At 44.2% G+C, this 14,024-nt stretch overlaps 1 protein-coding gene across 2 annotated transcripts in view; it reads left to right on the top strand.

Annotated features, from left to right (window-relative positions):
• Positions 1-14,024, top strand: part of UTP18 (UTP18 small subunit processome component) — a 72,539-nt gene that overhangs the window by 19,933 nt on the left and 38,582 nt on the right. For both annotated transcript variants that reach the window (XM_073606691.1, XM_073606690.1), the window contains exons 7-8: positions 1,529-1,654; positions 4,525-4,699. In XM_073606691.1, the coding sequence (XP_073462792.1) occupies positions 1,529-1,654; positions 4,525-4,699 (301 nt within the window). The remainder of the gene's footprint in view (positions 1-1,528; positions 1,655-4,524; positions 4,700-14,024) is intronic.

Genomic DNA, 14,024 nt, shown 5'->3' with positions numbered 1-14,024 from the left:
ATTCTGTCTCTGAGCTCTTCAGGCAGTTCCTTTTGACCTCATGATTCTCATTTGCTCTGATATGCACTGTGAGCTGTAAGGTCTTATATAGACAGGTGTGTGGCTTTCCTAATCAAGTCCAATCAGTATAATCAAACACAGCTGGACTCAAATGAAGGTGTAGAACCATCTCAAGGATGATCAGAAGAAATGGACAGCACCTGAGTTAAATATATGAGTGTCACAGCAAAGGGTCTGAATACTTAGGACCATGTGATATTTCAGTTTTTCTTTTTTTAATAAATGTGAAAAAATGTCAACAATTCTGTGTTTTTCTGTCAATATGGGGTGCTGTGTGTACATTAATGAGGAAAAAAAATGAACTTAAATGATTTTAGCAAATGGCTGCAATATAACAAAGAGTGAAAAATTGAAGGGTGTCTGAATATTGTCCGCCCCTACTGTATGTGTGTATATGTATGTATGTATGTGTGTATATATATATATATATATATATATATATATATATATATATATATATATATATATATAAAATCTGTACTGTGGGGGCGGTTGGCAAGAAGACGTTCATGTGGACATTTAGCCAGAAAATGATGTCCTGCTAGATTACTTCAGGCTGGCCCCTTTTGCAGGTATAGCTATGTGAAACATTGAAAATAAGTGTCTATACTGTTTAAAATCCAGTAACACACTGTCTTGCCCTGCTCTGCACATGCTCAGTTGAGCTCATTTTTTTGACACTGTTGAAAATCAGAGCCACAAGAGCAGTGATGGTGAGCCTTGGCACCCCAGATGTTTTGGAACTACATTTCCCATGATGCTCATTATCATTGAAAGTAAAAGAAAATCCCAAATTTTGGTTTGTCCTCAGAAAGGTAATAGAGGAGAAATCTTCCAATGGGGACACTAGTTCTGGTGACCTGGGGGGGTCCCCAAGGAATTCCCTTCATTTGCAGTGATTTCCTCCCGCTTCCTGTTTGGCTACGGGACAGGAAGTGAAGGGAAATCTCCCCAATGGGACACAGATGGGGGGGGGGGGGGGAAATCTGACAGGGGTTATAACTCTCCCTTAGGCCCCCTTCACACTTGTGCGACTTCAAAGTGATTTTGTGCGATTTTGCGATTTGGGAGCAGTACTACTTTCTTTGTACGACTTTGCCACAACTTTGGCATTAACCATTCTCAGCTTGTGCTTACAAAGTGGTACTGAAATCGTGTCTATATTATTCAGGTACGATTTACATGCTACTTGAGGGTTTAATATTGAGGTCTATGGAGTACAACTCGCATGGAAGTTGGACCAAAGTAGTGCAGGGACTACATTGAAGTCGGCACGACTTAAAGGTGTGTCAATATGAATGGTAGTCATTGAAAATCATGGAGAATGACTTGTCAAACGATTTTACAGTACAAAATCGTGGGATAAGTCGTGTAAGTGTGAAAGGGGACATACTCTATCCAGAATGAAAAAAAAATTTTTTTGCCTATAGTTCTTTTCAATTTACAAATCTTTCATTATTTCTTTTAGATGAAACCATGCTTGAATGCTAATCATGAAAGGAAGTCTGCAGGGCCGCTCACCACAGTGCAGTTCCATCCCTCTGCACAAGTTATTATGACAGCCGGCTTGGACCGATCCGTGTCCCTGTTTCAGGTAAGCTACATGCGCTTGTAGTGTAATACCCTGCCAGTGTAATAAACTGCAGTCCGAATTCCCGGCAGATATTCATCTTTATATGTGCATGGCGCTAAGACTGGGAGTGGGTGCTCTAATCAATTCCACTTTAAAAGCTGAATTCCAGGCACAGATGGAACACCTATGATGTGGGAGCCTAAAGATATGTATTTCTGTATATCCAGTCCTGAGATTTACACACTCCTACCACACAGCACAGCCAGCTTAGTTACCTGACTGGACTCTGCTGCAGTTAATCCACACATGCCAGGTCTCCTTCCTACTAACACTCTGTGATTGGACCGCAAGGGAGCAGCAAGAAGCTGATGAAGTCAACTCTCTCTCTCTCTCATCGCAGCAGTTGTGAATAAGGATGGGTTTGGGCGTGTTCGCAACCCCACGTGCCTGAGCCCGCCAGGAAGCTGACACTGCGCACTGGACTATGCTGCAGTTAATCCACACATGCCAGGTGTCCTTCCTGCTAACACTCTGTGATTGGACCACAAGGGAGCAGTAAGAAGCTGATAAAATCCACTCTCTCTCATCGCAGCAGTTGTAAATAAGGATGGGCTCGGGTGCCCGCCAGGAAGCTGCGCATTGCTAATCACAGGCAGTTAGACATTTCCCAGTCTGCGGCTGCAGAGATCGAGAAATGTCTCACTGCCTGTGATTAGCGCTGCACAGTGTCAGCTTCCTGGCGGGCGCCCGGGCATGTGGGGTTGCGAACACGCCCGAGCTCATCCTTATTCACAACTGCTGTGATGAGAGAGAGAGAGTTGATTTCATCAGCTTCTTGCTGCTCCCTTGTGGTCCAATCACATAGTGTTGGCAGAAAGGAGACCTGGCATGTGTGGATGAACTGCAGGACAATCCAGTGCGCAGTGTCAGCTTCTTGGCGGGCTGGGGCATGTGGGGTTGCAAACACGCCCAAGCTCATCCTTAGATGTGAATACAGAACACATGATTTCTTCCAAATCCTGCCAACTCCCGTCAATTCAAACTCTGGTATTTTATACTAGCTACAATAGTTAACTTTTAAGTAAATGCACAGCTGGGGGATGTTCTCCCCGCATCCACTGGCACTATTTAAAAACAGTGCTGCTGTGCCTGGCTCCGCCCACAAGTGTCCTGTGAATGAATGCCTACAAGTACCATCAGCTATTGCGGCTGACAGCTTGTAGTTTTCATTAAACTGTGAGGGCACTGGCCAGCGATTCGTCCTGCTCTCAGGTAAGTGCCTGCCCATACGAGGTATGAGCAGACAGCTATCCTGAGAGTCTGCAGGAGCAGGGCATTACACTCATGATCTGCTGATCACGGGGGCAATGCTCTGTGGGCTCCTTAGAAAAAAGAACTAAATGCACATTTTTTTTTTAACCTGCAAAAAAATGTGCATTTTTTTTTTTTTTTTTTTTAAAGGTGAAATTATCCTTTAACATAACGATGAAGAATCCTTTGTTAGGATAGACAGTGATCTGATGTAGTTTACAACTGATAATGACATCTGCCCGCTTAATACAGCCAGGGTTAATTATGATAAACATTAACTCCCCTGAGTAGCAGAGGGGAACCTTGGTTTTGAAATTTCAGGTGAGCAGCATTAAGTTATGCTATGCGAATGGAAACCTCTAACAAATATACATTAGGTGTTATCTCTGTTTGTCTGCAGACGTGGAAATATGCTTTAGGGCAGATTGATCAAATGAAGGGGCTTCCAGGACAGACAAAAATCAGCCATGCACCTTTCTGCATTGAGGCATGTTAAAGAGGAGCTCCATTTATTTGTGTTTATTAAAAAGGAACTGCAGTCGCTCACATAGTTTATAATAAAAACATCTTTGCCATTCTGAAGCTTCCCTCCAACCACTTTGCATATTATTTTATATATACTGTGATTCTGTACTTGCCAATTATGCTGCGGAAATCTCCCTCCACTGAGTCTTGCTGCAACTATTTTAACTGTGGGCAGCTGAAGCTGCTGCTTGTTCACTTCCTGGATTTACACAGACACACAGAGGCACACCTCCAGCTCTGCAGCTCTCATTGGCTCTCTTATGACTCTGCCCCCCCCCCTCTTTCTGGCAAACTTTCGAGAGAACTGCATGATGTCATAAGCCTAGGCTAAAAAAAATGTTTTACTATCCAAAGTTAAAACAACAAGGGCAGAAGATTTAATAGATGGAAAGTTGAAAAAATGACTAAAGTTCCGCTTTAGAAAAAAGGGGGGGGGGGGGCAGGCAATGGGACTTTAAATGAGGCAGTAGACAGATTGGGGTAGGATAAAAAATATATGTTCACGTTTATTATGTAAAAAATACTGGTATATATCACATGTGAAGGGTTCCACTTTAAGTCAGCAGCTAAAAAAAACTGTAGCTGCTGACTTTTAATAAACAGACACTCGCCTGTCGCAGGATCCAGCAGTGTGCTCACCTGAGCCGTTCCTTCCCTCGACCATCTGTCCCCGGCATCTCAACTGTGGGCACCCATCTGTGACCGCTTGCAGCTTCAGAGACGGGTGCCCACCGCACATTCGTTGAGCCGCACTGTGAGTGGTCCCGCAGTCTTCTGGGACCTGTGATGTGTTCCAGAACATTTCTGCGAGGGAGGGGGAGAGGAGAACTTATCCTGCGATCGGAGTGGGAGGTAACCCCCCCCCCCAAAAAAAGTTCAATTTCCTGAAGAGAAGGTGGACAGGAGGTCTTAAAGTAGAACTTCCCCTTTTTGGTGAAGCTCTGCTTTAAATGCATTGGGGTGCAGTAAGGGGGGTGATCATTTACATGGAGACTTACTCTATCACGATATTTAGCTTGATGGTACCTATCACATTGTGTATACTGTTGTTCCAGGTTGATGGCAAATTAAACCCCAAGATTCAAAGCATCCATTTGGAAAAATTTCCAGTTTATAAGGCGCGGTTCAGTGCTGATGGGGAACAAGTAATCGCCACAGGATTGCGACAGAAAATGTTTTACGTGTACGACATGATGGGAGGCAGTATTATACCTGTTCCCAGAATAAGAGGTAAGTGTGGCTCTTGCTGAAAGCAAATTTAAAAGCAAAAAAAAAAAGATATTTTAATCTTAAATAAAAATGTATTACAGGGTAGATCTGTGACATTCAGTTTGCACAACACGCTACATGAAACCTTTAAATGGGAATCCGAACACTGTCTGCAGACTTGGTGGTCTCTGTTTAACTGACTAAACCCTAAACTTTCATTAGCATTATAGCTGCTGACATCTGCACTTGCTTTCTATGCAGCTTCTTCATCCTATAAAAGTTCTTAATTGCTCACTAAACAAACTTTGCTGCTATAGGGTGGCTCCATTCCTATGCTGAGTCCTATGGAGCCACCCTTGCCTGCGTGCTTCCGAATGGGACTGGAGCTGGGTGACCGTGCACTGTGAGTGTCAGTACAAATGTCCCCTGAAGCCTTGATGTCAAGCTATTCCCCTTGCCCTCCGTTCTTTTTTTCTTCTTCTCCCTAAGGCCTGATTCACACCTATTATTATTATTATTCAGGATTTATATAGCGCCGACAGTTTACGCAGCGCTTTACAACAACATTAGGGCAGACAGTACAAGTACAATACAATTCAATACAGGAGGAATCAGAGGGCCCTGCTCGTTAGAGCTTACACCTATGCATTTTAAGTGCTTTTTGCATTTTGCAGATTTGCACTACAGAACGTGTTCCATAGGAAACCATGTTAAATGGACTGTAGTGCAAATCTGCAAAAAGCACTAAAAATGCATAGGTGTGCATCAGGCCTAACAGATTGACAGCTGCTGGAGAGTGCACTCTCCCTTGTTATATCTGTCTTTTCTAAAGTACACATTGGGGTTGATTTACTAAAGGCAAATATACTGTGCACTGCAAGTGCAGTTGCTCCAGAGCTTAGTAAATGAGGTAAAGCTTCAAGTGATAGTAACCCTTTCATGACTAAGCCTATTTTTGAAATTTGGTGTTTACAAGTTAAAATCCATATTTTTTGCTAGAAAATTACTTAGAGCCCCCAAACATTTATATATATTTTTTTTAGCAGAGAATCTAGAGAATAAAATGGCGATTGTTGCAATATTTTATGTCACATGGTATTTGTGCAGCGGTGTTTTTAAACACAACTTTTTTGGAAAAGGGACATTTTCATGAATTTAAAAAAAAACAAACAGTAAAGTTACCCCAATTTTTTTGTATAATGTGAAAGATGATGTTACGCCAAGTAAATAGATACCAAACATGTCACGCTTTATAATTGCACACACTCGTGGAATGGCGACAAACTATAGTACCTAAAAATCTCCATAGGCGACGCTTTAAATTTTTTTACGGTTACCAGGTTAGAGTTACAGAGGAGGTCTAGTCCTAGAATTATTGCTCTCGCTCTGACGATCGCGGCGATACCTCACATGTGTGATTTGAATTTGAGCCAATTGGTCATCAGGCCTCCCGATGGAACGGGAGGCCCGGTAAAAGCGGTGGGAGGGGGGGACGTCCCCTCCCGCTCCTCCGGTATAACAGCCGAGCGGCTTTTAGCCGCATCGGTTGTTATATCTGGATAGCCGATCGCCGGCTCTAAAAAACAGTACTGGGATAATGCCTGCAGCTGCGGGCATTAATCTGGTATAACCCTGGAAAGCCGAGTACACACATCTGCATACGCTCGTTGGGAAGGGGTTAAAGTGGAATTCCACCCAAAAATGGAACTTCCACTTTAAGGGAGGTGACCCCCTGACATGCATTTTTTTTGGGGGGGGGTATCCTCTTTTTAGAGGGTCCCAGCTCCCACTTCCTCCCGGCGCACCGCGGCACCGGAAGGGAGATCACCTCTCCCCCCTTCCCTCTCGGCAATCATCTGGGACACGTCACAGGTCCCAGATGATTGCCCGGCCAGTCACGGTGCGCGGCTCGCGCATGTGCAGTGGGTGCCCAGCTGTGAAGCCACAGCCGGGCGCCCACAGTTACAATGCCGGCACCGCAGAGAGGAGAGGGAGACGAGCAGGGCTTCGTTCCTCCGCATCGCTGGACCCTGGGACAGGTAAGTGTCCAATTATTACTATTATTATTATTACTGCAGTATTTGTAGCTGCTGAATTTTAATTTTTTTTTTTTTTTTTAAGCAGTACTCCGCTTTAAAGTCTTGTGTTTTTTTTTTTTTTTTGGTTTAACCACTTCAGCCCCAGAAGGATTGTAAAACATGTTATACATACTTGCCCTGTGTAATGGTTTTGTACAGAACAGCCCAGATCCTCCTCTTCTGGGGTCCCTTGCCAGTGCTCCTGGCCCCTCCCTCTTGCCAAATGCCCCCACAGCAAGCAGCTTTCTATGGGGCACCCGAGCAGAGTCGCTGCTCTGTGTGTCCATTCAGACATGGAGCCGTGACTTGGTCTTGCCACCCCCCCTCCCTCTCTCCTTATTGGCTCACTGACTTTGATTGACAGCAGCACGAGCCAATGACGCCCGCTGCTGTGTCAATCAGGAGGGAGAGTCCCGGACAGCTGAGGATCTCGCTGGATCGAGATGGGGCACAGGTAAGTATTAGAGGGGCTGAGGTGGGCTGCTGCACACTGAAGTTGTTTTATCTCAAGTAAAGAGGAAACAGGTAATATAACCACCCAGGTGTACTCTTTAGGTAATGCAGGAAGAACTTTTCAGTGACCCGTCAGATCTTAGAGAGACTCAATGATTACACATGGAGAGTTTGAGTGCTGATCAGAGTGTCTCTAGTTTATTGAACACAAAATGCAGAGTATTTATGTAGATGTAAAAGGAAAAAGGTAGGGGCTAGGGAGGACTTCCCGTATGTTATCAGAATAAGACTCAAATCATCTCTAGCAAACATCTGTTTCCATTCTGATCATGCATATTCTCAATAACGTATTTTACAGTTAGGACAGGAAACTTATTCTTGGGCTGTGTCTTAAACCACAAGATAAAGTCTCCTGTAAGTGAGAAACAGATGTTTGCCTACAGATAAGGACATATGTCTTCACAGAAACAGAAAGCTTGTTCCGGGAGATGGCTTAACCACAAATAATTGACACAATCTTACTTCTATGTAAACCAAACATGAGTCTTGCTAAAAACTCATATATACATGCGAAAAAGTGAGAGGACAGAAGCGGGACTTTGTATGAGGCACGTGGGTGAATATATTGGGTTACTTGCTGAATATTGAGATGTAAATGATGAAGTCAATATAGGTTCCACAAATGGTATTGAAGCGTAATCATGATATAAAAAGTTTTAATGGCATGTGTATTTGGGCCAAATACAATCGAATGAGAACACATATAAGATCCTAATAAAAGCGTATTAACAACAATGTATAACAGGCAGAGTTCATGAATTGATAATACAGTAATAATGACACATATACATGATACATTACATAGGTGCATCAATAGATCTAAACCCAACGCGTTTCATGGCTTGTAACCAATCGTCAGGAGTCCGATGCCATTTAACTAAATCAGAAACAATAAAATACCTATTAATGTGTGAGCAGATGTATGTAAGGGCGATATACTGGAAATGTAATCTTCCGTGTACTCACAAGTTGCGCATAGATCGATAGTGATAGTGTGTACAAATACGATATCAGTCTGGGTCCATAGAGTCTCACCCGGGGTTGAGGCAGAGAGCATACCCCAAAGGGGCCGCCAGCACGGCAGCCAATATGACAGAGGCACCCATGGAGACCGGCTGTCAGGGACATCTGGCGGGGCCATGGAATGTGGATAAGCTGGGGAAAAAAAACGATGATGGTGAGGAAGGGTGTGTAGGTGGGTGGGTGAGTGATGATGGGATAGTGAAAGCAGTGTAGGATAGCCATAGGTGTGTAAAGAAAAGCTTGAGTGGATCAGATGTGAGGGTGATGGGAGGGAATGGATGTGTGTGCAGCAGGAGGTCATTACTGTGATGGGTGAGCGTGAGTGACAGAAGGTATATACATATTTAGGAAAACATAGGGAAATCTTTCTAAAGGAAGAGAATTAAGCACTTGCCGACCGCCCCACGTACATATACTGCGGGGCGGCGGCTCTCCTGTACAAAATCACGTACAGGTACGTGATTTTGCTCTTCTAGGTCTGCGGACCTCCGGCAACCAGCCAATCGGCGGGTCCGGCATACAAATAAAATATGTATCGTGTTTTTTCAGTATTTTTGGTTGATATTCTGTCTCTAGCATTTCAAATGCACCTATGATAAAAATTATAGACCCTTAATTTCTTTGTAAGTGGGCAAACTTACAAAATTTGCAGGGGATCAAATAATTTTCCCCACTGTATATGCACCCCTCTGGCAGCCTGTGTGTCTTGGTAAGAGCAGAGAGGACAATATTGGTGATATTTTGAGATGAGGTTGGTAATGTAGATTGAGTTAGTGTTGTGGATGACTTTATATGCTGTGGTATTTTGATTTTTGTACGCTGGGCTAGTGGAAGCCAGGGAAGGAATCGGCAGAAAGGAGCAGCAGTCACGGATTGTTTAGTAAGGTGTATAAGTCTAGCAACAGTATTCCTGATAGACTGAAGGGGGGATAGCCTGTGTAGAGGTAGGCCAGCAAGAAGGGAATTGCAGTAGTCAAGTCGAAGATATTATAAGTAAGTGGGCCTCAATTCAAAAAGTGAAGATTTGCTATGTTAGAGGGAACATTTAGAAATGGTAATTGTGCCTAAGCATTACCCTGAATTCCTCATGATAATAAATAGTGCATTTCCTGAGCTTCAGCCCATAGCTTTATATCTGCAATGTGGGACTATTTAAGGTACTTCTGCCTCTGGCTGCTAGTCCCACCAGATTTGGTGATGTCACTGCTATGCTGCTCACTGTTCTTGCTGGAGATAAATCTGAAGTGCAATGATCTACCTGCTTTTGATTCATGTACTCTGGATCTATCCTTGCTCCACCTCTCCTACTGCTTCTTAAATATTCCACCACCGGTCATTATTGGGGCACCTCTACAAGATGGCCACATCCACCCTTAGACACAAGCATGATAAGTCCGTACTGGTGACAAGTCCTTAGGCCTCTGCTTGTGGTTTTTGGGCATTTTTTTTCCACACATCAGGTCCTCTTTAAGTCCAGGTATCTGTAGGCCCTTGATTTAGCTTTCCATGACAGTTCTATTACATTTGCATGCTATTTAAAGTAATACCAAAGGCTTGTTTTTTTTTTTTTTTTTATTTATTTAAATAACAAACTTGTTCTGCTTACCTGCTTTGTGCAATGGTTTTGCAGAGAGCAGCCCCAATCTTTTTCTTTTTTGCCTCTTGCTATGGGGGCACTCGAGCAGGCTCGCTCCAGAGCCACGCTCCTCAGGAGCTGCACACAGAAGGTTTTTTACCTTAATGCATAGAATGCATCAAGGTAAAAAAAAACCCTCTGCCTTTTAGAACCACTATCTGCCGCCCGCCGTATAGACAAATTACAGCGGGGACGGGATCCTCTCTTGCTCAACTCTCGGGGGGGGGGGGAGCAGTGTGGCGATCGCAGGCGCACTGTGTCCCTGGGACGTGATGCTCCCCCGATCTCGATAAAGAGCCGATGGCATTGCTCTTTACCCATATGATCAGCTGTGTCCAATCACAGCTGATCACATGTAAACAAGGAAGTGCCGGTAATCGGTCCTCCTCGCCTCACAATGACAGTGTGAGAGGAGAGCCGATTAGCGGCATTTCCCCACAGAGGAGACCTGTACAGATAATCAGTGCCCTGATTATCAGTGCAGCCATAACAGTGCCCAGAAGTGGTGCCAATTTGTGCCCAGAAGTGATACAAATCAGTGCCTGCTCATAAGTGCCGCCTATCAGTGCTCATAAGTGCCGCCTATCAGTGCTCATAAGTGCCGCCTATCAGTGCTCATCAGTGCAAATCAGTGCTGCCTCATCAGCGTACATCAGAGAAGGAGAAAAATTACTTATTTGCTAAATTTTCTGACAGAAACTAACAAACATCTTTTTTTTTTTTTTTTTTGCAAAAAATGAAAACCCCAGTGGTAATTAAATACCCCCCAAAAAAAGCTCTATTTGTGTGAAAATAATGCAAAAGATTTTAGAGGAGTACAGTGTTACATGACCGCGCAATTGTCTTTCAAAGTATGAGCGCTGAAAGCTGAAAATTGTCCTGGGCAGGAAGGGGGTAAAATAAAAGTTCCCGGTATTGAAGTGGTTAAACCATATGGTATAAGGGCTCCTTCATGCAATTTAAAGGACCCCATTTCAGTTGACTTGCATGGCAAAACGCAGGTCAGTCCACAGACATTTTTCGGAGTGCTGATTAATATGTTGCTGGGAAGGAGTCCTTTTTAGATGACCATGTCCTCTTTTTCATCCATGTATTTTGTGGAAACAACTCCTACGTTGAATCTGCCCTTTCTGCAAAAGCTTCTGTTGATTGTGCCAGAGATTTGGTGTAGACCTGTGAACTCTGCAGTGTTATCGCTAGCATTATCAGCTCTCCCAGTTCACCTCCCATGAACTACAGAACACCTCACCTCATGTTATGGAATAGAGGGGAGGGGGGGAGTGTTCTGTAGTCATTTTTCCTAGGGTCACACTGGCTCTCCATGCATACAGTATAGTGAGTACCCATTAAAGGAGAAGTACAGCCAAAGCTTGTCTGGCTGTTCTTCTCCTGCAGATCACAGGAGTGCAGTTTGTTCTGCATTCCTGTAACCCGCTTTCAGTAGACAGCCGGCTGACGTCAGAGAGCCGGTCCAGGCTCAGGAAAGTTCGCAACCATATGGTCAGGATTTTTCACTCATATTATTTTGAAATCTAGTGACATATATATTAAAAAATTACGTTTATATAACGTTCCCTGTATAGGCAGAGCCAAACAGGTCTTACGGGTAGCGCCGTTTTTCCCTATTATCTCCTAATACTTCCATATGGTCAGGATCCGCCCACATGCCTGGACCGGGACCTGGCTCAGGCCTCTGTGAGCCGATTCTGCCTCCATTGGGGGGGGGGGGGGGGGGGGTGGCAGAGAGCCACTGACTTGACAATCACCAACTCTTTGCTCAGGGAGCTCTGAGAACCGGGCGATCGGCGGTGTTTGATCGATCGGTTCTCAGTGCTTGTGCTCGTGGGGGACAGATTAAAGCATCGGACTGATACTGCATCCACCTAGGTAAGTAATATTCCCCAAAAAAAAATCAAATTCCTATACTTCTCTTTTAACAACCCTGCCTCAGTTCTCCTCTCAAGAGCTCTCAGCTCTGATGTAAGCAGCAGGCTGGCTCTAATGGAAGGGTTATGCAAAATTCAAAATGCCTTTAGAGTGCTACTAAACCCAGTAATATGAAAATAGTTCATCTGCCCCCCCAATGCCCACAGCTTATAAATCTTCTTTTACAATGAAATACTGCCACTATATACCTTTTTTGGCTGATCTGTATACCATCGTCGTGTGGTAAACTGCAGGGTTTGCCCGAGTGCTGAGTGTTCAGGTAGGAGGAGGTTTCCACTACATGCTGTTATGGGAGGCGGATCATCCATCACTCAAGATGTGACATCCCACCCACTGTGTTCTTTTTTTAGTTACTGGGCATGGAGGAGGGAGGGGGCTGTCATTTAGGATCTGTATACACACCCAAATGTGTGATGTCAATATCAAGTGACCTGAAAAGCTCAGCTCAACAAGGAAATGTTCTCTCCAGCAATAGAGACCAAGCTGAGCATGTGCAGCTTTACTACTCTGACTGTGTGTTATCTGTCCTTGCCAAGAGAAGACCCCAGAAGGGGAGGATCTGTCCATATAGGATTAAAGAGCCTTTTTACACAATACAGAGAATTAACCCCTAAAAGTGGACCTTCAGTTTTTTTTTGTTTTTTTTTTTGTTTTTTTTTTTTTAACTTTCCATCTATTAAATCTATGGCCTTGTTTTAAATTTGTAGTAAAACAAAAGAATTTAGTAAAACATTTTTTTTTCTGCCAGTAAATACCTTATACAGACCACTTCCTGTTTGTCTGGTAAAAAGCCTAGGCTTATGACATCATGCACAGCTCTCTCTAACTCTTGTGAGTTTGCCTGGAAGGGAGGGGGGATGAGTCATAAGAGGGCCAATCAGAGCTGCAGAGCTAGAGGTGTGTGTCTGTGTAAATCCAGGAAGTGAACAGGCAGCAGCTTCAGCTGCCCACTGTAAAAATGGCTGCAGCCAGACTCAGTGGAAGGAGATTTCTGCAGCAAATTTGGCAAGTACAGAATCACAGTACAGAACTGACATATAATCACACACATAGGTTGGACTTGATGGACTTGTGTCTTTTTTCAACCTCCTACTGTAACAGTATTTATAAAATATTATGCAAAGTGGTTGGAGGGAAGCTTCAGAATGACAAAGATGTTTTTATTACAAATTATGTGAGCAGACTGCAGTTCCTCTTTTAAGTTCCACAGTGAGTATAACAAGCATGCTATTCTGTATATACAGACAGATTTTACTGGGTTTAGTGACCCTTTAATGGGTGGATTTCAGTCTGGAGGAGTGGGCGTTCCTAAGCAGACTGCATTTGCATCCAGATCACCCTAGGTCAGTGATTCTCAACTTTACTAGAGCCGTGACCCCTTGATACAATTTCTCAAGTTGTGGGGACCCCTAATGGCAAAATTCTTTTCGTAGCGTGGGTTGTCAGCACCCAAGGCAAGGCAAGTAATTTGTGTCCCTAACCCAGGGATATTTAGCGCTCCCTGAGTCCCTTCCACTTAGAATTTACCACTCTTTCTTTTTGTTCTCCTTTCTTTCCCTTTTATCTCTCTATCCTAATTTCTTGGGGGTTTTTTACCCCATCCCTCTCTCGCCGTCTTTTTTGTTCTTTCTCTTATTCTTTCTCTCTCTCTCTTTCTCTGTGTTCCTCCCCCTATTTTCCTCTCCCTTCCATGTATTCTCTATTTTTATTTCCTTCTCTTACTCCTTGGTGGGGGGGGGGGGGGAATGGGATGAGTAGTAGTGCTGGTGGGGGGTGGGATCAGTGGCAGTGCTGGTGGGGGGTGGGATCAGTGGCAGTGCTGGTGGAGGGTGGGATCAGTGGCAGTGCTGGTGGGGGGTGGGATCAGTGGCAGTGATAGGGGGAGTTCTGATCAGCCAACTTAGGTGCTAGTGATCAAAGTCATCCGCTGATCTGAGAACTGTAGTGGGGACTTTTAATGGCAACAGAAATCACAGGTAGTGTTACTCACTGTGTCTCCAACTTTGTGGTGTCTCGCAGCAGTGACACCTATGCCGAAATCAGGATATAGGGTCTCCTTCAGCCCCTCCCACTTCACATTCCTCACCAGTCAGCTAACCTCTAGTCACTTCCCCCCAGCCATGCTCTGAACTGAATGGGCGGAGCAGTG

This window comes from Aquarana catesbeiana, linkage group LG12 (genome assembly GCF_042186555.1).
Source record: "Aquarana catesbeiana isolate 2022-GZ linkage group LG12, ASM4218655v1, whole genome shotgun sequence".
NCBI lineage: Eukaryota > Metazoa > Chordata > Amphibia > Anura > Ranidae > Aquarana > Aquarana catesbeiana.
Note: the sequence above shows the minus strand (reverse complement) of the source record. Positions and strands in the feature narration are given on the sequence as shown.